Raw genomic sequence first — 27,791 nt, forward strand, 5'->3', positions numbered from 1 at the left:
AGATTTGCACATGACTGTTTTGACATTTTGCTGAGCATTTGCATATGATAATCTTTTTAGGTTGTGTGTGTGTGTGTGTGTGTGTGTGTGTGTGTGTGTGTGTGTGTGGTCTTTGCCTGAGTAACTGCTTCTATTTTATTGTATTTTATGTTTTTATGTTTCTAACCTGCCCAGGGACTGCAGATGGAAATGGACTGCAGATGGAAATGAACTGTTAAGCTACAATCTGGTGCAGGTCATCTCTTTACTTTGTCATTAATGTACTTTGCACATGGTCCCTGACTAAATAAACTAAACTAAAAAACCCCAGGGTTTGTATTCTGACCTGGGCACTTCCAGCAGAAACTGATCTGCTGACCTCAGAGCTCTACCAGGACTGTTAAAAGCTCAGATAAATATGATGGGGCGAGGCCGTTAAGAGCTTTAAAAACAAACATTAACAGCTTAAAATCAGTTCTCTAAAGGACAGGAAGCCAATGGAGGGAGTTAAGAACAGGAGTGATGTGCACACGTCTGTTGGTGTTGGTTAAAAGACGGGCAGCAGCGTTCTGCACCAGCTGAAGGCGGCTGAGAGAAGACTGGGAGACGCCCACATAAAGGGCATTGCAATAGTCTGACCTTGAACTTATTAGGGCATGAATGGCTTTCTCAAGGTCATGACGACTTAAAAACATTTTAACTTTGGCCAGGAGACGCAGCTGGAAAAAACTAGTCCTGACAACATTGTTCATTTGTTTGTCCAACCTCAGATGAAAGGTCAAAGGTCACTCCCAGATTTCTGACAGTTGAACTAAGCTTTGAAGACGAGGTGCCAAAGCCAGCCGTCACAGTGTCCCCAAACACAATGCATTCAGTTCTGTCATCATTTAAATGAAGAAAATTTTGGGCCAACCACTGCTTAATATCAGCAACACAATTAAACAAAGAACATTGTGCACTGTTACTATTTGGCTTCAATGGTAGATACATTTGTAAATCGTTATAGCCAGGTTGTGCCTGGCTATAATTGACCCAAGTGGTAGCATGTACAATGAGAAGAGGATAGGGCCAAGAATAGATCCTTGAGGGACTCCACAGGAGAGAGGAGCACTGGAAGAGGACAGGTCACCAACCATAACGGAGAAGGTTCTACTGGACAAGTAAGACGCAAACCACTTCAATGCAGTGCTGTGGATGCCAACATAAGACGTGACAGGAGGACTGCATGGTCCACCGTGTCAAAGGCTGAACTAAGACAACAGGGCACCTGGCATCAGACAGACACGTGTGTCTGCAAACATGGAGCAGCAGGTCAGTGAGACAGACGCAGACCTGTGTCTTTCTGCTTCCAATAACCACACAGAACCTAAATCCCACCAGTCCCCACAGATTTAGCTGAACCAATGACGTGATAAGTTCGGTATCCCAGCTGGGTGGGTCACTTCAACGCTACGGATCAGAAACAGACCGTCTAAATTTACTCCAAGTCCCCTCCATATGATAAAAGCCATCAGCACCATGACTCAGGATTTCTGCTTTGGAACTGCAGAGCAGCACCCTGAGCTAACCGGGTGGAGCCATGGCAAGCACCCTGAGCTAACCGGGTGAAGCTACAACAAGCACCCTGAGCTAACTGGGTGGAGCTACAGCAAGCACCCTGAGCTAACTGGGTGGAGCTACAACAAGCACCCTGAGCTAACTGGGTGGAGCTACAACAAGCACCCTGAGCTAACTGGGTGGAGCTACAGCAAGCACCCTGAGCTAACTGGGTGGAGCTACAACAAGCACCCTGAGCTAACTGGGTGGAGCCACAGCAAGCACCCTGAGCTAACTGGGTGGAGCCATGGCAAGCACCCTGAGCTAACCAGGTGGAGCTACAGCAAGCACCCTGAGCTAACCGGGTGGAGCTACAGCAAGCACCCTGAGCTAACTGGGTGGAGCTACAACAAGCACCCTGAGCTAACTGGGTGGAGCTACAGCAAGCACCCTGAGCTAACAGGGTGGAGCTACAACAAGCACCCTGAGCTAAACAGGTGGAGCCATGGCAAGCACCCTGAGCTAACCGGGTGGAGCTACAGCAAGCACCCTGAGCTAAACGGGTGGAGCCATGGCAAGCACCCTGAGCTAACCGGGTGGAGCTACAGCAAGCACCCTGAGCTAAACGGGTGGAGCAATGGCAAGCACCTTGAGCTAACCGGGTGGAGCTACAACAAGCACCCTGAGCTAACCGGGTGGAGCTACAACAAGCACCCTGAGCTAACCGGGTGGAGCTACAGCAAGCACCCTGAGCTAACCGGGTGGAGCTACAACAAGCACCCTGAGCTAACCGGGTGGAGCTACAACAAGCAGCCTGAGCTAACCGGGTGGAGCGACAGCAAGCACCCTGAGCTAACCGGGTGGAGCGACAGCAAGCATCCTGAGCTAACCGGGTGGAGCGACAGCAAGCATCCTGAGCTAACCGGGTGGAGCTACAGCAAGCACCCTGACTACTAACCGGGTGGAGCTACAGCAAGCATCCTGACTACTAACGGGTGGAGCTTAAGGAGAAGCTAACCCAGACGGCAGCAGCAGTTTGGTGCCTCCTCTGTTAGGACTCTGGTGTTTTTGTCTCATCAGAAACACCAGAGAGGCTGCCGTCTGCATGAAGTGGGACCCATAAACAGCTTTTACAGTTCAACCCTTCACAAAGTGTTCCAAGCATTTATGTGTGAGGCACCACAAACCCCAGGGCAGATAGGCATCACAAACCCCGGGGCAGACAGGCACCAAAAACCCCAGGGCAGACAGGCACCACAAACCCCGGGGCAGACAGGCACCACAAACCCTGGGGCAGATAGCTGTGTCCTGGCTGAGGAACCCTGCTGCAGCAGCCAGAGCCGGGCCAGAGCCGGGCCAGAGCCGGGCCAGAGCCGGGCCCTTTCCTGGGAGAGACGACTCTAATGCGAGTGCTCCTCCCTCCCACACTTTCTTTTTTTTGGGGGCTTTTTATGCCTTTAATGTTAGGACAGTTCGAGAGAGACAGGAAGCAGGGGGCAGAGAGAGGGGAAAGACACGCAGCACAGGGCCGCTCGGTGCGAGAGTCAAACCGGGGCCCGCTGCAGCGAGGACTGTAGCCTCTGTACATGAGGCGGCTGCTTAACCCACTACGCCACCGACCGCCCCCCCTCCCACACTTTCAAACGTGACCCAATGGCTGGGTTTGCCACTATGAGCGATTCCTTCCATTTTCCTGGCACTATGAGAGTGTATGTGGGTGAGCTGGTTTTTCTGAGAGGCTTTCTTTCTGTCCCACTCATCAGCTGCACCACCAGCAGGAAACTGGCTGCAGGGGTGGAGCACATGGTCCAGAAAGCTAACAGGGAAGCAGGCAGCTCCACCAGATGGGAATTCGCTGGAGACAATGAATGCCACCAGAGGTTTGTTGTCATGGTAAAAGCCCAAAGTTAACCCATATGTAGGGAAACGGATGAGCTGACTCTGTTCATCCTCCATGCTGCCTTATTTACACACAGTTCCACTCCAAGCAGCCTCTGGTTGTCCCACATTCGTGCGGTTCCGACCTGCGTAGAGGTTATTCCATGTAACGTCACTCCTTCACCATCAGGTGGGAGCATTTTTCTGAACAAGTACAGCAGGTTGCTATGACAACGCTGCAGCTTCTCACTGGATTTCTGACCAGAACAGCTGCTGAAGAGCAGAGTGGGCTTACCGAGCTGAAGGGTCCACTTGTAGGAGCGCTGAGGGGACGGGAAGCTCTGCTTGTCCTTACTGTGAGCAGCCGGAGGAGAAAAGCCGGGACAGCGGGCTTTCTGAGATTTGGACAGCGAGAGACGAGCCTGGTCCTCACTGTCACTGCTGTGGCCTGGGGGAGGGACAGGGGGACACTCAGTTTCTGCACAGTTAGACACATGGAGGACCTGGTGTCACTGCACGCTGCTCAGACCGCAGGCACCACCCACCCTCACACACCACCTCCACCCTCACACACCACCTCCACCCTCACACACCACCTCCACCCTCACACACCCCCTCTTACCTGCTCCATTTTTCTCCACCTTGGCAGGAGTGTGGGGCCGTTTCTGGTTGCGCTTGTGTTTCTTGGCGGAGGGGCTGGAGCTACAGTCATTCACCCTCTTCTGACCTGAAAGGTCAAAGGTCAGGTGTTACAACACAAACCAAGCAGTCAGGCTGCAGAGTGGCTCTCCTGGAGCACGGTTCTTACCTCTGTCCCGGTTGTCCTGCAGAGACAGCAGGGACGTGGAGGACGAGGAGGCGCTGCCTTCAAAGCCGGGGCTGGAGTCTCCCTCCTGCCCCCCCCTGGCGGCCCCCTGCTCCTCCTCTGTAGCAGCCTTGGCCTGGTGGAGCTCCTCAGGGCAGGGGGCAGGGGTGGCAGCTATTAAGAAGGGCCTGACCTGAGGGCTCTGGTGGGAGGGGGGGGAGGAGTGGACCACATGGGGCTGGGGGGGCAGAGCCAGCTGTGGCTCCCGCATCATTAAGAGGAGGTGCTCTGAGGGGGGGGGCTTCTCCTTCTCATCTGGGTCGTCCAGGTCCACCTCGTGGCAGACCAGCGCCTCGGGGCCAATCTGTGGCTCCAGCTCCTCAGCAGGGCCCGGGGCCTCTGGAGCCTCTGGAGCCAGGGGGGGGGGGCCTGCACACACCTCTGGGTCCTTCTTAGCTCCACCTGCCACAGGCTGCTCTGACATGTCCCCAACAGGCCGGGATGGGTCCTCCGTCTTCACCGGCCCCTCACCCCTCCGCTCTGAGCACAGGTCGGAGGGGGGGGCTTTGGGGGGCGCTGCTGCAGCTAACACCAGGGGAGGAGCGGAGCTTCTGGGGGAGGAGGCCTCTTCCTGCCTCCTCTCGGGGCAGAGCTTCTTTTCTGCCGCCCTCTGCTCTGCTGCCTTCCGTTTCATCACCGCGCTGCCCCCCTCCTGAGGCGAGAGCCCCCCCCCCTCCTCCTCCTCCTGCCCCCCCTCCTCCTCCGTGGCAGAGTCGGTGTCAGAGGTGGCAGTTGGCGACTTGGTGGAGATGTGCTGTGTTGGGAGGCAGCGGAGGACCACCATGGGCTCTTCCTGTCTCTTGAGGACCCCGTGAGGAGGAGACTGTGTTCTCCCCCCTTCTGCCTGGGGGGGGCTGGGGGGAGGGTTGTGGGTGCAGGGGGGGTTTGTGGGAGGGGTTTCAGAGCCTGCTTCCCTGAGGTTGCCCCTTTGACCTTTGGCCCTGGGTGAGGACAGGGGGGTTGAACGGTCACCGTCCTCGGTGTCCTCGGTGGTGGGTGATGAGGCCGCAGGCGGCTGCGTCTCAGGTGGAGGCGGTGGCGTCTTGCTGGGGGGCGGCGTCCTGCTGGGGGGTGACGTCCTGCCGGGCGGCGGCGTCCTGCTGGGGGGTGACGTCCTGCCGGGCGGCGGCGTCCTGCCGGGGGGCGGCGTCCTGCCGGGGGGCGGCGTCTTGCTGGGGGGCGGCGTCCAACTGGGAGGCGGCGTCCAACTGGGAGGCGGCGTCCTGCTGGGGGGCGGCTCATGGAGCACTTCCTGCCCATGTGACACTTTGTTCTTGTCCTGATTGGACACCGTCCAAGTCAGTGGACACATTTTTTTCTCCTTGTCCAAAGTAGTCAACAACACTGAGGCTTCACATGCAGACTCCTCCCCCTGCCTTGACTCCCTTCTCTCTGATTGGCTCAGGTCTTGGTCAGCTTTCTCCTGAAGCATGCTGGGACACAGAGCTATGGTGGCAGATGGAAGTTGAGCTGCACTGTTGCTGTTAGCAGGTGCAGGGACATCAGAAACCTCTCTGGTCTCTTCTTCCTCCTCCTCCTCCTCCTCCTCCTCCTCCTCCTCCTCCTCATGCTCTTCCTCTTCCTCTTGCTTGCAGGGTTGAGAGTCAGTTCTCCCTCGCCATGGCAACGGCTTTTTGTCAGGCTTGTCCTCTGATTCGCTGTCATCTGAGGAGTTTCCAGAATCCTCTGCAGAGTAGGAAGGGAGAGGTTAGACACTGACCAGGTGACTTACAGAACATTTTTGGGGGTGCTCTCACCGTTGGACAGTCGATCCGAGTCGTATAAACCGGAGGTTCTCCTGGTTCTCCTGCGAGGCGTGTCTGCAGAGAGGGTCACATGTCATACAGAGGATTAAGGTGCAAGACGCCGTGTTTTCACTTAGCTTCATCACATGAGCATCAACCCGGAGGAGTTTTCAGGACTGAGCGTGCTCCGTGTCTCTTACCGTCTCCGTTGGCCAAGCTGGACATGGTGTCCATCCTGCTGCTTTTGCCGTTGGACTGTCCCTCACTGCTGGGGGTTTTGGAGACACTGCGTCCAGTGGAGCTGGTCCTGATCTGAGGACGGCCGCGCTTGGAAGCGCTGGATTTAACCATTGATGCAGGCTTTTCTTCATCCCTGTCTGGTTCATCCCTGTCTCTGTTCTGTCAGAACAAACAGGAGAAGGAAACATGATCATCAACTTCCACTCAGATACATAACAGGACTGCAGCAAAAACACCTTTCTGCTCACGCTTACTGCAACCCAAATCAACAGGTCACAAGTATTTATCATCCTCTGAACGACTGAAATCACAAGTGTTTGGAGTCGAAGGAAAATAAAGCAATCCTCCAGAACTGTGCTGTGAGGTGGCAGCAGCGAGGTTGGAAGGGCAGAACAAAAGAAAGAAACTGTCTTTATGTAGGTCATTCACCACACCCAAGGTTGGAGCATTGTGATATACACAGATATATTTCCATATCCGAGTCATTTCCACATGTCTGTGACACAGAAACACGGTTTTCTTCATCTTTGTGCAATGGCCGGCGCACTTTATTGGGTTTTCCCTCCGGCACAGGTATTTGTCCTACAAACAGTCAAAGTCAAAGTGATGAGCAAAAACTTTCCTATCCCTATCCGGCGTTCCCCGCCTCTCACCTGATGGCAGATAGGCTCTTTCAGCACCTTTCCAGAACATCTCAGAAAAAACTAGCTAAGATTTAAAGGCACTGCTCCCAGAGTATGAAAAACCTTTGGTTTCTGATGATCTATGAAAAAAAAAACGTTTCTCCCCCCCCCCATCTTTAAACGTTCTTTTTTTTTAAAGTTTGAATTATTTTCAAACTGGATAACTGACGCAACATGAATCTGTATCTACACCATCTCACTCAAGCTGAGCAGTTTTTCCTTTTTTTTTTTTTATAAATTTTTTTGGGGGGCTTTTAATGCCTTTATTGTATAGGACACTGTAGAGAGACAGGAAGCAGGGGGCAGAGAGAGGGGGAATAACACGCAGCAAAGGGCTGTCCGATGCGGGATTGGAACCGGGGCCAGCTGCAGCGAGGACTGTAGCCTCTGTACATGGGGCGGCTGCTTAACCCACTACGCCACAGACCGCCCGAGCTGATCAGTTTTGATACGCTGATAGGAGCTAATTAATCAGCCTCGTAAACAAGAAGATTCCCCATGATACCCAAAGACCTCAGCTTCCCTTCCCCCGTAAAGGACAAATGTTCTGCGCCTGCATCATGGTGCTGGCAGATGCTGCAGCCACACAGTTTCAGATGCTGATCTGTACGTTCTCTCATGAAATCAAGTCCTCTGTCCCTTCAGCCTTGGCCTCGTGTCCATCTGTGCCACTTTGGGCTCGTCTCAGCCCCGACCAGCTGGGATGGACGCGTTTCCTGGTTCAGCAGGTTGCTTCTAGTTAAAAGGAAGTTTTCCTCTACACATGATGTTCTACATGATGTGTTCAGGGTCCCTGCTATAGAAGTCCGACTTCTGACAGCTGTTCTGAGAACAAGCTGGGACCCAATAGGCTTCCTGTTTTAGTCAGTAAAAGAAGGAATCGAAAACAGTCAACTTCCAGGGTGAATCTATCTAATCTGTTAACGGTACCACGTACAACTCAGAATACATCAGAGACCAGTGTAAATTCCACAAAGCTAGCCTTACTTAATATTAGATCTCTGTCCAATAAGTCACTGTTAGTTAATGACTTCATAATTTCACACAATTTAGATTTTCTTTTTCTGACAGAAACATGGTTAACAGAGAGCACAAGTGCCACTGTTCTTAATGAAGCAGCCCCCCCAAACTTTAGTTTTATGGATAAATGCCGAAATGGTAGGAAAGGTGGGGGTGAAGCTGCTTTATTTAAAGATACATTCCAGTGTAAAGAGATATCATTTGGTGATTTCACTTCTTTTGAATATCTTAGTTTTATTTTAAAGGTTGTTCCTAAAATCCTGTTCTTAATCATTTACAGATCTCCAGGATACTGTGCAAGTTTTATTGATGATTTTTCTGAATTATTGTCTGTTATTTCGACTGATTTTAACCATTTTATCTTGACCGGGGATTTTAACATTCACATAGATAATATGATGGATGGTAATGCCAAAGAACTTTCTTCTGTGCTGGACATGTTTGGTTTGTGGCAACATGTAACAGAATCTACCCACCTTCGAGGTCACATTCTGGACCTGCTCATTTCTAAAGGTGTTGATATTTCTTCTGTTGTGGTTATTGATTTGGCCTTATCTGACCATTTTTGTATTTTATTTGATTTAGATATTACTCAGAATGTTCAAACAACCAGCTTCTCAGTTAAGAAGAGGTACATCAATGAGAAAACAAGTGCTCAGTTTAGGGAGGCCATAGCTATGTTACCAACAATGAGCGCAGAGTCGGTTGAAGGAATGCTGGATCATTTTAACTTGAAAATTTTTAATGTAATGGAAGCTGTTGCACCGATAAGAATCAAGAGCACCTTGATCAAACAGAAAACCCCATGGAGAAACACCACTACGGTCAAAAACCTGAAAAGAGAATGCAGGAAAGCTGAACGTAAATGGAGGAAAACAAAGCTTCAGATCCACTATGAGCTGTACAAAGAAAGCCTGCGTAGTTATAACAATGAGCTGTGCAAGGCCAGACAGCTGCATTTATCTTAAATCATTAATAAGAATGTCAACAATTCTCGAACTCTGTTTGCTATGGTTGAAAAACTCACAAATCCTCCTAAACAGTCAAACCCAGACCTCCTCTCCACAGAGAAATGCAACAAATTTGCCAACTTTTTTAGCCAAAAAATCAAAACAATTAGACAAAACATTAACGCAACACAGACAAACAAGAAAACTAATCTGTGTCTAAAACCTAGAAATAACTCTGACGTTATGTCACAATTTAATATTGTAGATTTAAAAATCCTAGAGGAAACAGTTCGGCATCTGAAATCAACAACTTGTTCTCTGGACATAATACCATCCGACTTTTTAAAAACTGTTTTTACCTCAGTAGAAAGTGATCTCCTACAAATAGTTAACAGCTCACTGGCATCAGGCATTTTTCCCCAAGTCACTAAAGACAGCTGCCATTAAGCCACTCCAAAAGAAGAGAACTCTAGACGCCTCTGATGAACAACTACAGACCTGTCTCTAATCTCTCTTTTATATCTAAGATTATTGAGAAAGTTGTATTTAACCAGCTCAACGACTTTCTGAATGAAAGTGGAAGTCTTGATAAGTTTCAATCAGGCTTCAGACGTCATCACAGCACTGAAACAGCTCTGGTCAAAGTGTTAAACGACATCAGGTTGAATGCTGATTCTGGTAACGTTTCAGTCCAGGTTCTGTTGGACCTCAGCGCTGCGTTTGATACTGTAGATCACAGAATCCTGTTGCACAGGCTGGAAAACTGGGTTGGACTTTCTGGAGCGGTCCTTAACTGGTTCAGGTCCTACTTAGAAGGCCGGAGTTATTTTGTTACTATTGGCAGCTATGAATCTGAGCGAGTGGCCATGACTTGTGGAGTCCCCCAGGGGTCAATTCTTGGACCTCTTCTGTTTAACTTGTATATGCTCCCTTTGGGTCAGATATTGCAGAACTTTAACATCAATTATCACAGTTATGCAGACGATACACAACTTTATGTGTCTCTGTCACCGGACGACTGCAGCCCAGCTGACGTTCTGTGTCAGTGTCTGGAGGAAGTAAACACCTGGATGAGAGAGAATTTTCTACAATTAAATTAAGACAAAACTGAGATCATTCTGTTTGGTAGCAAAGAGAAGAGGGTCAGCGTTGGTAAATATCTTGAGACTCGGGACCTTACAATCACTGACCAGGTTGGTAACCTCGGAGTGTTGATAGACTCAGATCTGACTTTCAGCAGCCACATCAAAGCTGTCACCAAGGCAGCTTTTTACCACCTCAGAAACATCAACAGAATTAAAGGTTTCCTCTCCCAAAACGACCAGGAGAAACTCATCCATGCATTCATCTCTAGTAGACTCGATTACTGTAATGCTCTTTTAACTGGACTTCCCAAAAAGAGCATTAAACATCTGCAGCTCATCCAGAACGCTGCTGCTAGAGTTTTAACCCGGACTAAGAGATCTGAACACATCACAGCAGTTTTAAAATCTTTACTCTGGCTTCCAGTCAGTCACAGAATAGATTTTAAAAGCCTGCTGATGGTTTACAAATCCCAGAACGGTTTAGGCCCAAAATACATCTGTGATATGTTCAGAGAATATAAAGCCAGCAGAGCTCTTAGATCCAAGGACTCAGGTCAGCTGGTACAGTCCAGAGTCCAGACTAAACATGGAGAAGCAGCATTTAGCTGTTATGCTGCTAACAAGTGGAACAAACTGCCAGTGGAGATTAAACTTTCACCAAATGTAGACATTTTTAAATCCAGGTTAAAGACATTTCTGTTCTCATGTGTCTATGCATGAAATATCTTTTAACTTATCTAGACTGTTGCCTGTTTTTAAATTCATTTAAATGATTTTATTTGTTTCTCTTTATATTCTTTTATGTATTTTTAATGCTTCTTGCACTCCCTGCTGCAATGCTTTTATTTTATGTAAAGCACTTTGAACTGTTTGTACATGAAATGTGCTATACAAATAAATTTGATTTGATTTTGATACACTCTTTTTTTCCATGGCCACAAACACAGGGGACTCAGACTGAAGACTGTTGATTTCATTCAGAATCTGTTGGTTTCCTTAACGAAGTGGCACTACATGTATGTAACTACAATGACTCATGCCCAACTGGATTAGAAATGGACTGAATCTGACTGGAGTTGTGCTGAACTTGTTTATTTTCCCTATAAAGTGCCCAAAGAGTGCTCTTCATGCTTTCTCCACCAACACAACGGAACTTAGAGTGACTCTGCTGTCTGCTCCCCGTTCTTTATCCTCTGGCATGTGAACAAGCAAACAAAGCTAAACAAACATACCCCAGGAGCATGCGACTCTCACCTTTACCTTCTTCCGCTGTCTCTTCTTTGTTCCCCTCTCTGCAGGCCAGATGATGCGGTCAGCCTTCACCCACTCATCGTACCTGTGGAGCACAAACAGGTCCTGATGGTAAAAACTTGAAGACTGCTTCCCACCTACTGTAGACAAAGTGGGATATTTTAAACACACTTCATTTTTCTTTTCCAATCTCTTTGACATCATGCCACCATTTAAGTTTCATCTTTATTTGTCAATATTCAAATTAATTCTTATTTTCCTCTAATTCCCCTAGAAAAATGATCAACTGACACATTCCATACCAACACTCCACTAGCCTTTTTCTTTCCAGGAAATAAATGAATAAATAAATAGATGCATTTGTTTCTGAACCCAGCCCTTCATACAGTACACATATATCTAATTAAATATCTTTCTCTATAAATAAATGTGCCAAATGCTACTAAAATAAAGCAAAAAATTAATCAATGCAGTAATAAAGCCTTCATTTGAGTCATCTGTATTCATTTAACTTTATGTTAATACCTCTAAATGGCAAAGTAATCAAATAATCTCAAATTCACCAGCTGTCTCATCCAATGACAGCTGGGATAGGCTCCAGCCCCCTTGAAATTGGATCAAGCAGGTATAGAAAATGGATGGATTTAATTATGTATTCATTTATCCACATTTTCACTCTCACAAATCAGCCAAAAGAGAATGGACAAGGGCATTAAGAGCAATCTTCAGTTGCAGACGGAACGAAAAGCTGAGCTGCACGACTGACTGCTTTCTGGCCAAGTCTGCAAAGAGCTATGGCTGCAGCACATCAGTCAGTCCCTGAGAGAACACGGTGGATTAAAGGGCCCCTGACAGGAAGTTCCATCTGCTCACTTTCAGGTTCAACTTTGTGAAAAATCTTCTCTGCACCCGACTGATCAACATACAGGTGAGAAGCTGTGAACATCCCATTCCCAAAGACACGCTCCCCTCCTTTAGAAGCTAAATATAAGGTAGAGACACATAAAGGAACGCAACACTGAGACATAAAACATGGAAACTAATGAGTGACATACTGAAGAAATGAATTAATCCATCAATAAAAAAAATGTACACCGATTTAATAGAAACAAAAAAAACACTGTAAGATGCCAATAAAATACATATATAATCAAGTTTAGGAGAATAAAGAAAGGGAACTGCGCAGACAACAGGGTCTGTGGCTAGTGTTGTATGGCCATTCTTCCTCACCTTGTTTGGCTCTGCAGCTACCTCTGCTACACAAACTGAAAAGAATAACAACATCTTCATACCTTTAACTTAGTGAGCCAGCCTACCCCACCACGGAACAAGCAGTGTGAAAAAGGCTCCCATCTCTAAAAGGTGATTTTAGATGCACTTCTGCATCAAGCCCTTCCATACGACCCAATGAAGTAGGGATGTGGGCAGCATATACACCTGCATGTGTTCCAGTGTGCCGTTAAATGCCAAAGGAACACGGAAGATGGCAGCTGCAGCTGCAGCGACAGCTCCGCCTCGCCCAAAAGAAAATAGTCAGAGTCGTGTCTGGAGGTGCTTTGTATTTGAGGCGGATGATCAGGGATCAATAATAGATTCACAAAACGGTGCCAACAAGCTTTTCAGACAAAAGGAGGAAACACTTCCAATTTAGCAAAGCACCTCAAAGACAGACATCCAGATTTATTCACAGAATTCAAGCTGAGTGAGCTTCAAGTCATGTTAACGTTCACTTTGCGGGAGAATTCACACCCACTGTTCTCCGCTGAACCAACTCCCCATCCCATAGATATGAAACACATATCATAAGAAACATCGGAAACAGAGATTCTGAGTATCTGTTCATACTGAAATGATCACGTTATCAAGACAACAAAGAAACAGAACAAAGAAACAGAACAAAGTTATGTCTTTGCAAAGTGCAGCTGAATAAGTTGGGAACACTACACAATGCCCCGGATATCAGAACAAACAGCAGAACGTACCCTTTCCGGAAGTATTCTTCCTTTCTCTGTGACAACGCCAGTTATCCGGTTGGGAAAAAGATCAAATAATGTATCTGCTTACATTGCAAAGACTAAAGTTGGGTTTAAAAGACGTGCGCAGATCACCTGTGCGCCGGTAAGCTAAAGCTACAGGAACTAAGCAGATACAAGTTACCGAATATCCCACTGTCATGGTTCTGATGTTAGCTGATTCCAGACAGTCTCTCCCACACAGATATGACACATTTTCTCTGCTGACAGCATTCTATGATGAGATCCATGTAAAAACACAACAATTTCATAAGACAAAATCCTTTTTTCCTTCATATATAAGCTAATAGAAATTATTTTTATTTATTACTCGAAGGCTACATGCCACTGTCGTTTTTTGTAATGTTCAAATGTATTTCAGCCAATTTAACTTCAACTCTGATTGGCTGTTCAGCCCAGTGCATGAGAAGGTAGATGGCCGTATCAAAAGAGAGCTAATGGCTAACTTTGCACACAGCATTTCTCATCTCGCCAAAGCACAACATGTGGAGACCAGAACCTGAACCCCGACTGATACTCCGTCTGCGTCGGACACTCCTGAAATCACAGGGAGCAGACTGCTGTGGGTCCTTTTATTATTCTGTGCAGCCCTGTGGTTCTCCTGGTGGTGTAATCAAAGTATTACCCCCCCTGCTGCACCAGACAGTTACATCTTCTTCTCGGTTTTATCCATTTGCTTTGTTCCCATGCTGCTGAAGCGAGGAGACCCAGCAGGGAGGCTTCACATTACTCTTCACCTCAGTTTGGTGAATAAGAGCCCTTAAAGTCACAGCTGTACGACACTGACCTGACATTCCAGCCATAGTAGTGAACGAGGTAGAACTGTTCTCCGTTGTCCACGTCGGTCTTCTTGATGTGAGCCTCGTAGATCTTCTGGGTCTTTCCTCTGCCGTACTTCACCCTGACCTTAGTCCCCGTCACCGAGTCTCCATCCTCCTCGTCCTCACTTCTGAAGAGAACAAACTGTTTATTTCTCACAGCGGTGCTGAACATCAAATTCACTTTAAAATGGGGTGAAAATATGTTTTTATTCTTTTTTTAAATACTGTGTGCAGTGTGGTCAACAGGTGGCCGATAGGCTACGCTCCAGAGGAAGCAAACCAAAGCAGCCATGTCAGAGTGAGAGAGGCCTTCAGCAATTCTGTTGAACTGCTGTGATCATTTCATGTCAGCAAGCATTGGCATTAAGGATTTCCATTTACTCATGGGACAACTTTTCAAGATGGCAAAAATCCCACCGTAGTTGAGCAGAAGATCTTCAGAAATGGACTGAGTTATTCAAATTTCCATCTACTTTTTTGAAATGACATTAATGATGACAAGGTTTCCATCAACATTTCTGTTGCATATTTTACTCTGGGAGCTCAGAGTAATGCGAAGCGTGCTCCTCAAAGCAAAACCTGCTGAGCTCCACTGCTGAAGCCGACTGAGCCTGCCATCTGCAAAGGTGCATTCTGGGTATTATGAATTTATAAACAAAGATTGTCTACAATTTTACAAAAGAGGAAATGTCATAACATGCACATTCTGTTTATGGGGATATAAAGAAATACATGCACATGTATGTGAAGACTTTAGTCTGATGGAAATCAAACTAACTGAACCAGACTAACAGCCCTACATGATGTGGTTGGGGATTGAATCACCATCCAAGGAACTTAAAGACAGCATCTGTGCAGTGAATTCACCTGTACTTACCTGTCCCATCATCTCCTACAGAGAGTGTTAGAGGCTGCAGTCCACAGCATTGTGGCGTCAGACAGCAGTGCAATTAACTGGCCCAGTTGAGCTGCAACTGTAGCTTGGCCAGCAGTGAGAATAACTGTGCTGACGTTATAGCAGAGGCCTCCACCCCAGCTCCATGTGCAGAGGCTCAAAAACTTTGGAATCATCCAAAAATGTCTTTGTGGTAGTGCTGAGGCCCTGCAGACCCATTAAGCTGGATTTATAGTTGATGTGTTGCTCACGGCGTGGGCGGCCTGTGACGTCAAAATGACGTTTCAGACCCGGCGCAGCGCGGTGTCGTGCACCAGTGGAATTTTGTAACTTTGCGCGCACCGAGAACAACAAACCGGATGGACTAATGTGAGACCAGGCTCAGTCAGGAGTTACGTTTTTACAGCACCTGTACGAAACTGCAGTGAAACAGCACAGGGAGCACGTAAACTCCCAAAACTGGTGGACAAAGATTGGCAGAACTTTGGGGAAAGAGGGAGAGTTCTGTAAGAATGTGTGGAAGAAGCTACGGGACAGATACGTGAAGGCAAAGAAGAGGGCAGAGACAGCGACACCTCTGTGACGGAGAAGATTGCAACTATTGGCGCATCGACTCGCGCCACCATATATATCCGGCACGAAATCATGATGTCATCAACACCGCTGGCGCGAGCCAACCATGCTGGAGCCTGTACTCCTTCTACATGTTCTCTGATCTGTGTTGGACTTTACTGTTCCCAAATCATGGATATCTGAGCTGTGCACAGGGTGTAACATGGATTAATAATGAATCCATGAGCCCATTCATTAACAGAGAATGCATTTACACATGGTTCCTCTCCCCCCTCTGCTGGGCAGAGGTGACTTCTAACAATACATCATGTACTAAAAACGCTGTTCACACCCGACTATGAATGACAAGAATTACTCTGCACACACACAGGGAAACAGGTTAACAACAGGTTAACAATAGCTTAACAACAGGCTGCTTTAAGGGGGAAAGTCTCACCGGTCCTCTTTTCTCGACTCATCTTCCTCATCTTCCTCATCTTCCCCTTCTTCCCCCTCCTCCTCCTCCTCCTCCTCCTCCTCCTCCTCCTCCTCCTCATCGTCATCATCGTCATCATCATCGTCATCATCGTCGCCTTCGTCGTCGTCCTCCTCATCCTCATCCTCAGAGCCCTTGTCCGAGTCATCCATTCTTCTGTTGCTGCGTCTCCTCACCTCCCTGGGCTGCTCCTCGCTGTTCTCTGCTCCTTCTCCACCTGCTGATGTTCGTCCTACATTCTCTGGCCTGGAAGAGAGCCTCCCCTGACTCCCCACACACCTCCTCCGCCCCTACAAATCAGGCAAGAGAAGTTCTTCATTCATTCCTCTTAGAGACTTCATTCTCAAACATGAAACATCCAAGTAGGAACAACTACAGGAAGGCATTGAGTTTTCTCTACGGATGAAAAGAAGCGCTTCTTACCCTCGGGGACGACTGTCTCTCTTTCATCTCCTTCATCTCCTTCTCGGTCTCACTCTCTGTATCTACCTCCTCCCTTTTGTCGTCGACAGGCTCCATCTTTACCGGGGGCATAGAGGCCTCTTTAAGCTCTGCTCTGGCCTTCTTTTGATTGACCAGCAGGACGTAAGGATGGGGATTGTTGTGATGGATGGTTCTGAATGTGATGGAGGCAGAGCGGCAGTACTCCTCAAAACCGTAGAGATACCTGACAACACAAATCAAGGGTCAAAGGTCACTGTGGCTGCAGCCTTCACGCTGGATTTCTTACAGTCCGATATCATTTTCTTAATCATTTGAAATATCAAGCTATCAGTGTGAAATATTACTGAGCTACAACAAATTCACCAAAACCAAGACTTTCCTGTCAAACATCACAGATGAACCAATCACACAGTCGTAGCAGAAAGTGAGGGATGGAGAGTAGTGATGGGAAACGTTTCATCCTTACAAAAACAACAGGTGGGCCTCATTTTGGGATGACCATCAGCACCTCCAAATCTGAGACCATGGTCTTCGGCCGGAAAAGGGTGGAATGCCCTCTCCGGGTCGGGAACGAGATCCTTCCCCAAGTGGAGGAGTTCAAGTATCTCGGGGTCTTGTTCACGAGTGAGGGACGAATGGAGCAGGAGATTGACAGACGGATTGGTGCGGCGTCTGCAGTGATGCGGGCTCTGCACCGGCCCGTCGTGGTGAAGAAGGAGCTGAGCAAGAAGGCCAAGCTCTCGATTTACCGGTCAATCTATGTTCCTACCCTCACCTATGGTCACGAGCTGTGGGTAGTGACCGAAAGAACGAGATCGCGAATACCAGCGGCCGAAATGAGTTTCCTCCGCAGGGTGTCTGGGCTCTCCCTTAGAGATAGGGTGAGAAGCTCGGTCATCCGGGAGGGGCTCAGAGTAGAACCGCTGCTCCTCCGCATCCAGAGGAGTCAGATGAGGTGGCTCGGGCATCTGGTTAGGATGCCTCCTGGATGCCTCCTGGTGAGGTGTTCCGGGCCCGTCCCACTGGGAGGAGGCCCCGGGGAAGACCCAGGACACGTTGGAGAGACTATGTCTCTCGGCTGGCCTGGGAACGCCTCGGGGTCCCCCCAGAAGAGCTGGAGGAAGTGGCCGGGGACAGGGACGTCTGGGTTTCTCTGCTCAAGCTGCTGCCCCCGCGACCCGATCCCCGGACCAGCGGAAGATAATGGATGGATGGATGGATGGCCTCATTTTCACAGAGAAACGGGTGGAATGTCACCAGTCTAGTTTAAAAACGCTGTTTTAAACAACAGATGGTGGTTTGTGAACGCTGACTGGTTTTATGCAGTGATACAAACAGGATTTATATACTGACTGACACTGCTAGCATAACATTTAGGGCATTGACAAATGTGCTTCCAAAGCAATTTCTTTCCATGGCAAAGAAAAGAAGATATGATGACCCTTATCTTGCCTTTGGTTTCACCTGTACAGTGGTGGGTAATGAGGAGAGACCGCAGTGTGCCGGTCTTAAAGCGCCAGCTTGTGACAGCTTGAAGCCCAACAAGCCAAGACGCCACTTGGAGACCAAACATCCAGAGCACAAAGACGAGCCAGTTGAGTTTTTCAGACAAAAACACGCAAACTGCCGTGCTCAACAGTCATTTTTTACTAAAGCTGCATCCGTGCCGGCAGATGCTCAACTCGCCTCATATAAAGTTGAACATTTCCTTATGTACCGGGGGGGGGGAAACGACACACACACCACTGCTCTATGCTGTGCTGAGACAGACATTAAACACCAGCAGCACTGAGCTGACATGTGTCCATTTGTTCAGAGGTGAAAAATAAGAACTTTGGTCCCTCCAACATAACTGACAAACTCCAGCTGTGCTTGGATCACTGGAAGAACAGCATGCAAAAGTGAGCAGGTGCAGAAAAGCCATATATAGAAGAGAGAAGAAACTCCCAAACCTAAGCCTTTAAAATCTAATTCCAGTGTTAGTTTCATTATCCATTTGGAAGCAGTGATCAACTGAAAAGGTTACACTTCAGCTGTTACAGTAAGTTAGAAATAGTCATCATTCATCCAGGTTCTACAACAATCCATCAGTGAAATACTGTGGTACCCAACACTGGGCACATTTCAATCAAAAGTACCCAGAACTGAAATGTCTCATGCCTTTTTTTCCAGGAACATCTGTTTATGTTGCACACTTCTATGAGCAGTGGGTATTTTTATCTGTGACTTAAACAGGATGGCTGTGAAGCAATCAGACTGTGTTATTGTGATAATCTTTTAAAATGAGATTTCACCGTTAAATTAAGTGAGATGTCCGACTTGGATACATGGATTTCTTAAAGCATGTGTCGCCCACGCAGAGATCACTCATTCATCATGGAGCTAAAGAGATACAAACTTCTTATCGACTCGGAGCCAGAACCTAAATGCAACCAGCTATCTGAGCCCATCCGTAGCTCTCTTACTTTCTGTAGGCTGTCTTGACATTGTAGGATGCAGCAGAGTTGAGTACTGGGATCCCCAGATCGATGTAGACCTGTTTCCACACTGTGCCCGACTCAATCTGAAACACAGAACAGCACAATGTCAGTTCACACACGCACTACTGAAAGGCTTGTCCATCAGCCGGCTGGACAGTGAAGCTGGTCTGTCTCAGACAGTCATGGGGATTCCTGTCGAGCATGCTAAGCCTTTCTCACTCTAATCAATCTGATGCTCCACTCTAACTCAGGTCAGCAGCTAAACCTTCTCACCTTGTGGCAGCCTCCCAGGTGATAGACCAGCCTGAAAAGCTTGAACAGGTTCAGGTCTTTGTAACCCAAAACTGGAGGCTTGTTGATGGACGTCCCTGAGACACAGAACCAGAAATCATGGTCAGTTCTTAAACAAATTTGTAAGCATTGTGAAAAATATCGGTTGACAATCTTTCATCTGCTGCTCTATGAAAACTGAGACTACTGTAAAAGAAGCTGTATATGTGGGGGTGCTACTTTTACTTCAGGGAAACTTTTTCCAGCTCTGAACATTGAATTCTACCAATCGTTCATATAACCTGTATATAAAATGGCATTCCAGGAAGAAAATCCTGCTAATTCAAATCTAAATCATGTGTGTGTGTCAATCTCAACAACAATGGTCTGCTAAATCTGTCCCATCTGAACACCAGATTAATGACATAACCCACACACTGTCCACATCTCATTAAAAGAAACATTTGAAAACCACATCTTTATATTTTTCATCTAACAAATAAAAACTGAATGTCAGTGATGTGATATGGTAAACGTGCTTCACTTGTTTGGTGCTTTTTTGCCTTTACTACTCAATGCCTTCACTCAGACAGCACGTTTGTTTTCTCTTATATGCAAACCCTCAGACTGTGGGCTTCAGTGTCCTGCTCCAAAAACACATCGAGGTGTGAAATGGTTCGGATTGCTGTGCCATTTTCCAAAGGTAGGATGACCATTCTTCCACCTCAGACCAAATGATCTGGTAAGATGGACTTAATCCAACTACAATCCACTAAATAAACAAAACAACACATACTGCAGTGTTTGATGAAAAAAAAGAAGAATTAAAAGCCCATTTAAAAACTAAAATAAATCAAAACGCCCCTCAAAAATCACCATGAAACCCTGGATGGGGTTGAGTGTCTGATGGACCCCAAAAGCCATGTTGTTGGCAGTTTGCCCCTGGTAGGGTCTCACAAGGCACATTGGTCCTAGGTAAGGGGCAAGACAAAGTGCGGGTCAAACACACTGATGATGATGGAAGGTTCAGGGAACACCATTACCTCGCTTGTGTTTGGTAGCCAGGGGTCCCACCAGGTGTGGGGACAGGTCATTGTCCAGCACCTGATGGTCGGACCATTTCCCACTGGGTCCAGCAAGGCCCAGCCTGAACCGGCTTCATGGGACCACCTTCCAGTGGACCAAGCACCTGTAGGACGCACTGCAAGGGTCTTTTTGTACTGAGGGACAGTCAAAGGCGGAGACCTCAACAGTCTGATCCCCAGCTGTCTCTCCAAAACATGAAATGTCACTTCACTGCTGAGGAAGGAGCCTGAGCTTGTGCTCGGAGTGGAGGGACACTGGCTCGATGTGATCAGGCTTACCTGAAGGCATGGCAGAGTTTCTGGAGCCAGTCTCCTGGAGAGGGGCTGGACTTTATTCTGGTCTGGAGTTGTCCTGGGCATAGGGTGATTACGGGGGGGACGGTGGGGACATGTCCCCACCACTATTTATGATTTGAATTTTGTCCCCACCACTTTTAAAAATGTGCTCTGATGTCCAATTGCGACCGAAAAAAAATCCCCACATACTCAACCGAAATCGTCGAGTCTAAAGGCTCTAGCATGGTTGCTGCGTCTGCTCGCGCGAGCGGTGTTGATGACGTCACGAGTTCGTGCCCGCCATAGGACCCTATATAGTGGCGCAAGTCGTTGCGCGCCAGTAGTTGCAATTTTCTCCGTCACAGAGGTGGCGCTGCTACGTGAAGGTTACCTCTACTCTACAACCACGAAAGTGGAGAAGAAAACAATGCCGCTGTCAAGAGCAAGAATACTGTAATTAATGATACTGCTGCAGTATTCGGATCATTTTAATTTTTTAATTCAGTTAATAGAGGTGAAGGTTTGAAGCCCCCGGCATCAACAGAGTCTCTGCCCTCTTCTTTGCCTTCACATATCTGTCCCGTAGCTTCTTCCACAGATTCTTACAGAACTCTCCCTCTTTCCCCAAAGTTCTGCCAATCTCTGTGCACCAGTTTTGGGAGTTTACGTGCTCCCTGTGCTGTTTCCCTGCAGTTTCGTACAGCTGTCTGTACAAACGCACCTCCTGACTGAGCCTGGTCTCACATCGGTCCATCCGGTTCGTTGTGCTCGGCGCCGCCAAGTTACAAAAATCTACTGGTGCACGACAACGCGCTGCGCCGTCTTTTCAAGGGAAGCGCCAGGCCTGAAACGTCATTTTGACGTCACGGTGCGACACCGCCGTGACAGACGCGGCAACCATGCTACCGCCTTTAATCATGCGATTGGCACGCACGAACATGTGAAAAATGCAATTTGGTATCTAGTCGTTTGATTTGCCGACTGTGAGCCACTGTAGAAACATGACATTGTAAAATGACAGCGGAGTCGGTGCATTCAAATGACGTCACACCTGAGGTCCGTTTCACGAAGCAGGTTTATTGAAAACTCTGAGTTTATTAACCCTGAAATGAGGGAAACCCTGAGTTTTCCGTTTCACAAAGAGAGGTAACTTAACCTCTGTCAGTTACCGTAGTAACAGACTCTATGAACCTAACCTGATACGGTCGATCACAGTATCTTATTACAGAGACTTGAACATGTTATTGGGATTAAAGGAACTGCATTAGGCTGGTTTAAGTCATATTTATCTGATAGATTTCAGTTTGTTCTTGTAAATGAAGAATCTTCCTCACACACCAGAGTAAGTCATGGAGTTCCCCAGGGTTCTGTGCTTGGACCGATTCTTTTTACTTTATACATGCTTCCATTAGGTAACATTATTAGACAGCATGGGATAAATTTCCATTGCAATGCTGATGATACTCAGCTGTACTTATCTATAAAACCAGATGAACCCAATAGGTTGGTCAGACTACAAGCATGCCTTAAAGACATAAAGACCTGGATGACTCAGAACTGTCTGCTTCTAAATTCAGACAAAACTGAAGTCGTTATCTTTGGACCTGAGCGCTTCAGGGAGAAATTGTCTAGCTATATAGTTACTCTAGATGGTATTTCATTGGCTTCTAGTTCTACAGTGAGGAACCTTGGAGTTATTTTTGACCAGAACTTATCATTTGACTCGCATATAAAACAGGTTTCTAGGACTGCCTTCTTTCATCGTCGTAATATTGTTAAAATCAGGAACATCTTGTCTCAGAGTGATGCAGAAAAACTAGTCCATGCATTTGTTACTTCAAGATTGGACTACTGTAATTCTTTATTTATGGCTGTCCCACATATTCTCTGAAAACCCTTCAGCTGATCCAAAATGCTGCAGCTAGAGTTTTGATGAGAACTAACAGGAGAGATCATATTTCTCCAGTTTTAGCTTCTCTTCATTGGCTCCCTGTTAAATTCAGAATAGAATTTAAGATTCTTCTCCTTACATATAAAGCTCTTAATGACCGAGCTCCATCATATCTTAAAGATCTCATTGTAAGATATTTTCCTAACAGAGCACTTCGTTCCCAAACTGCAGGTTTACTTGAGGTTCCCAGAGTTTCTAAAAGTAGAATGGGAGACAGAGCCTTCAGTTATCAGGCCCCTCTCTTGTGGAATAAGCTGCCAGTAAATGTCCGGGAAGCAGACACCCTTTCCACTTTTAAGACCAGGCTTAAAACTTTCCTTTTTGATAAAGCTTATAGTTAGGGATGGCTCAGGTGATCCTGAAACATCCCATTGTTAAGCTGCTATAGGCCCAGACTGCTGGGGGGCCTCATCTGTCACACCTTTCCTCACTTTACTCTCTTTATGTATATGTGACATTATTGTGGTCATTAACTCGTGTTTCCCTGTTCCAACAGATATCCTTTGAATGGTGTTACAGTGCCGCCGCCGCGGCCCCCTCCCCCCTCCCCCCTTCCCCCCTTTCTGTCTTCTCAAACCCCAGCTGGTGGAGGCAGATGGCCACCCTTCCTGGTTCTGGTTCTGCCAGAGGTTTCTTCCTGTTAAAAAGGGAGTCGTTTCTCTCCACAGTCGCCTCAGGCACGCTCAGGACGGGAGATTGTACCGAAAAAGAAAAAGTTTTCAGTGCAATCTGTTGGTTTCCTTAGCTAGGAAATTGTTTTTGAATTGGCTCTATATGAACGAATTGGATTATTTTATGAATAATTATGATTACAATGAATTGAATTCCAATTGGCTTGAATTGGACTTTATTATCTAAGTGCCTTGAGATGACATTTGTTGTATTTGGCGCTATATAAATACAAATGAATTGAAATTAAGATTTCCAATTCTAGGTTGGTGAAAAACGTAGCCCCTCCTCTTCCCCATTGCCATGGTGACTCGTCGAATCGGGGCTCTTTTGACGCTGGCTTTTTAAAGTTGTGGCGCACGCGCTAAACTCAAGGTGAACCTACTCAGAGTTGATTAAACTCACTCAAATCAGCGTTTCTGGAACCGAAAACTCAGAGTTTTCTATCTCAGAGTAGATCAACTCAGAGTTCAGGAATAGACTCAGAGTTTGTTGAACCTGCTTTGTGAAACGGACGCTTTCCGGCGAAACTCATTTAGCGCTACTCTACTTCTGCCCTTTTTTTGAATTGAATCAAAAAAAGGGCAGCTTATTAAACATGACGCTGGAATAGATCTTGAATGCGTTACTTTTTAATGTGTTGGATGGTGGGTGGTCCGTGGGGGGCATAGAATGCATTACGTTTTTTGTCCCCACCACTTCTAAAACCAAACTGACACCCTTGATCCTGGGTGAGAGACTGTGGGCAGGGATTAGACCAACTGTTTCAGCGCTCAGATGTTGGAGTTCTGGTGGTTTCCCTGTGCATTTGGCTTGGTGAAAAGACTCAGTTATCTGCGCTCATGTGCCTTATGACAGTTCAAACTGCCCAGCCTTCTTGAAGCCTCCAAGTGGTTACTGGAAAGTGAGCCACCCGGGAACTCCACTGTGCAACTGGGGTACTTCACTGCTCATGTTGGCAATGACAGTGATACATGGAGGAATGTGACTGAGAGGAACAGCCAGCCTGCCCAATTTAAATCCTAGTGGTGCATTGTTAGACTTCTGTGCAAGTCGATGTTTGTCCATAAACTATTTTTTCGAGCATAAGGGCGTCCATAACTGCTCCTGGCTCCAAGATACCAAGTCACAGAACGATAGTTGATTTTGTAATTGCAACATCATAGTGGAGTGAAGAGAGGAGCTGAGCTGGCAACTGATGATCACATAATGGTGAATTGGATCAGGTGGCAGGGGAGGACGCCAGGCAGGCTCGGTGCACCCGAGTGCCTGGTGAGGGCATGCTGGGAACATCTTGTAGGGGCCTCAGCCAAGTAGATCTTCAACATCTCCGGGAAAGCTTCTCCCACAATCCGAAGGAGTCAGGGGCCATTTGAGATAGTTAAACAACTCTGTGGCAGAAAGGGCCTAGCAGTGGAAATATCCACCATGAATTCATTAAGACCCAAAGAATGAAGGACAATTAGCAGCTACAAGTCTGAGGCTATGGTCCTCAGATGTAAAAGTGCTCCCTCCAGGTTGGGGGTGAGTTGCTGTGTGCACTGACCAAAAGAATGAGATTGTGAATACAAGAAGCAGAAATGAGCTTCCTCCAAAAGGGTGTCTGGGCTTGGCCTTAGAGATCGGGTTAGGAGCTCAGTCGTGCGAGAGGGGATCAAAATAGAGTCACTGCTCCGCCAAATCTAAAAGAGCCACATGAGGTAGTTTTAGCATTTGGTCGGAATGCCTTCCAGATGTGTTCCCGTGGAGATGTTTCAGACATGTCCAACCACGAAGAGGCCTTAGGGAAGAGCCAGGACCTGCTACAGAGATGAAATCTTTCAGCTGGCTTGGGAGCAACTCTGTGTCCCCTCAGAAGACCTGGAGGAAGGGGCTGGAGGTCTTAAGATCTCTGCTGAGACGGTTGTCCCTGTGAGCCAGTCCTGTTTAAGTGGTAGAAAATGGATGAATGGTGGCTAATCACCAATGTAACAAAGAACCGTCAGAACGTCAATAGTCGGGTTTTCCTTTAGGGGTGCACGCTCAGCTGAAGTCCAAGTTCAAAGTGAATTTTTTCATCTCAGTCGACTGGTTTGGAGTGAATAAACTATTGTGTGCAGTGTGGTCAACAGGTGGCCCTGTAGGCTCATTTCCACATGGTTGTAATAAACTGAGGCGGTCGCAAACTGGAAATAAAATTAGGAGGATTAATGAGAACAAACAGCAGCCCAGTGGCATGTAAGAGATAAATCAAGCTTTCGAGAATTCTTTGCAACAGCTGGGATTATTTTATGTTGGTGAGCATTGGTCAGTTATTCTAGGAAAGCAGAATCAGCTGATCAGTCATATGAGTAACAAATTGTGACATCAGAACTGATTCTCATAAAGTGTTTAAATTTACCCTCATGGAAAGGGCTAAACCCACTTAAACAACAAGAAAGACTTTAAAACGAAGGACCTTTTTATTAATTTTGCAGTTTCCATCATTTTTCTCAAAATGAACATTAAACTATGTTTATAGGAACCTGACTACTGAAATGTACCAGCATCCTGCTGCTGCTTATGTATTTCAATGGCTCTGACTAAATAATGACAGCAACTTGTTCTTTAGGTGAACAAGCCTTTTACAACCCTGACCCTCAGTGATCAGTTGGAGGTATTAAGTTCTGTTCTGATCCAGGCTAAAGATCTGAGCAGTCTTACCTCTGTCCTCCATGAATTTGTAGAGCTGTTGAAGGAAGTGGTCCCTCTCCTCAGGGTCTGCCTCCTCCTCAGGCTGGAGAAAGAGAGAGGGATAGAACAGATGGGTAGGGTGAAAACAAGAAAAAAAAGAGAGTACATTTATGCTCCAACTTTGGTGTGAGGACTGTTTGTTGGATAGCATACGTGCACATGTGGGTGACGTGGCTGTTTGTGTAATCGTGTCCTGGGAAGACATTTGCTTTAGCAATGTGTTAGTCTCCTGTGAAAGCTGTCAAATTTGTACCTCTTCTTTTATGCGTTTCTTCTTTTTTTCTTCTGCAACATCTTCTGCCTCCTCTTCCTCACTTTCCTTTTCATCGTCTTCATCTTCACCAGATGATGAGTCGAGGATCTGACTCATATCCATCTTCCACACATCTGGCACCTCTTTGCTCTTCAGGAACATCTGGGCTCCTTCAAGACCTACAGGAGGCGAAAGAGAGAAGGACAAAGATGAGAAGAAAGAAAAGGAAACAGAAAAGGAAACAAAAGGATCAGGCAGGTGTGAGGAAACAAAAGAAGAGTGCCATACCTCTCCTGCTGAACAACTCAGACTTAGTGACGCTGAGGGAGTTGACAGGGTGGATGTGTCTCCTCACCACTATGTAACTGCAGGAACAAACAGGGAGGTTAGAGAGAGCAGATCTGATTCTCACACCAGCCATGCTTCTGATCAGAGATCAGTGGGCCTTTCCACCAAAGCAGTTCCAGTCCTGGTTCGGAACCAGAGCCTAATTTTGAATTGGTTCTCTGTCTTTCCAGCTCTAGAACAGAAAAACTCGTGCCGTAGCAGCACTGACTCATGACTGGACCAGAACAAAAAAGCAAGTGACTGGAGTAAGTGATAGGGAAAACTACCAAACCAATCAAAATGTTGTGACTGCCGTGTTTAAAATCCAAAGCCGGCATTTTGTCTGCTTAATTTAAGAGAGAACAACAAATAAAGGAAGCTTCGACATGGATGTTGAGCTGCAGTGAAAGAACAGAAGCTTAGCATACCTTTCATTTCCCTGCTTTTCAATGTCAGATGGAAACACCAGTCACACTGCAAAGAGCGTTCATGCAGTGCGTCCGCTTCAGAGATAAACTGAGTTGGCCCTAGGTCCTCCACAGAACACTATCAGCAGTAGGAGGAGGTTCAACCATGTATTGGAGATGTTAAAAGTGACCTACGATGAGGCTCTGTGTTGGTTCTCTGGCTGTAGAAAAAACAAAGCCCTTCTTAAGTTGTTCTTTCTAAAACCAACTGAACCACTTTGGCTGGAAAGGGTAATCCTGTTTAAGTGGACATATGTGCCACTGCACTAACAGGGTTTATGGGGTTCTGGGTTTACATGAAGTTTACAGGATGTGCTCATTACAGAGACACATTTACAGAGATTCTGCTCGTTAGATGGAGAACGTGTGAACATGCTGAGTCATCAGATCCTTATTGGTTACATGCAGATTTCTGTTTTCACGTGAACCTCCTGTCAAAGATGAAAAAAAAGAATCAAAGTAAACTCACAACTTGCCATCGGAGAATGACCTGACCAGACACTGGTCCTTCTTCACCACCAGCTCGTCGTTACAGCTGGGAGACACCACCTGCAGAACCAGCAGACCCGGGTGACTTATGGCCATTTCACCTATTCCAGACCTAATTCTATGCACGCCTGTGACAGAACATTTACACTGGGATTCTGGGTGGGATCACTGCTGGAGGCCTGGGCTGCTGGGAGACCTCCCATGATGCACTGAGCACCACTCCTTAATATGATAGATAGATGCATACTTTATTGATCCCGAAGGAAATTCATCTGCTCTCCCTTCTTACGGTGTACGGATACGACATCCCTGTCTTTAACTTTGAGCTGATTTTGTTTC

General features: G+C 46.9%; 1 protein-coding gene across 1 annotated transcript in view; it reads right to left on the minus strand.

The window, feature by feature from the left end:
- Nucleotides 1-27,791, minus strand: part of arid4a (AT-rich interactive domain 4A) — a 58,351-nt gene that overhangs the window by 6,785 nt on the left and 23,775 nt on the right. Inside the window, exons 9-23 of the mRNA XM_075448371.1 lie at nucleotides 27,433-27,512; nucleotides 26,458-26,534; nucleotides 26,170-26,348; nucleotides 25,887-25,959; nucleotides 19,227-19,321; nucleotides 18,939-19,036; nucleotides 16,453-16,696; nucleotides 15,991-16,319; nucleotides 14,053-14,214; nucleotides 11,236-11,317; nucleotides 6,204-6,402; nucleotides 6,016-6,078; nucleotides 4,202-5,944; nucleotides 4,016-4,120; nucleotides 3,689-3,841 (exon numbers count right to left, since the gene is read on the minus strand). Coding sequence (XP_075304486.1) covers nucleotides 3,689-3,841; nucleotides 4,016-4,120; nucleotides 4,202-5,944; nucleotides 6,016-6,078; nucleotides 6,204-6,402; nucleotides 11,236-11,317; nucleotides 14,053-14,214; nucleotides 15,991-16,319; nucleotides 16,453-16,696; nucleotides 18,939-19,036; nucleotides 19,227-19,321; nucleotides 25,887-25,959; nucleotides 26,170-26,348; nucleotides 26,458-26,534; nucleotides 27,433-27,512 — 3,682 coding nt within the window. The remainder of the gene's footprint in view (nucleotides 1-3,688; nucleotides 3,842-4,015; nucleotides 4,121-4,201; nucleotides 5,945-6,015; nucleotides 6,079-6,203; nucleotides 6,403-11,235; nucleotides 11,318-14,052; nucleotides 14,215-15,990; nucleotides 16,320-16,452; nucleotides 16,697-18,938; nucleotides 19,037-19,226; nucleotides 19,322-25,886; nucleotides 25,960-26,169; nucleotides 26,349-26,457; nucleotides 26,535-27,432; nucleotides 27,513-27,791) is intronic.

The sequence above is a fragment of the Odontesthes bonariensis genome, chromosome 17, assembly GCF_027942865.1.
Source record: "Odontesthes bonariensis isolate fOdoBon6 chromosome 17, fOdoBon6.hap1, whole genome shotgun sequence".
Lineage (NCBI taxonomy): Eukaryota > Metazoa > Chordata > Actinopteri > Atheriniformes > Atherinopsidae > Odontesthes > Odontesthes bonariensis.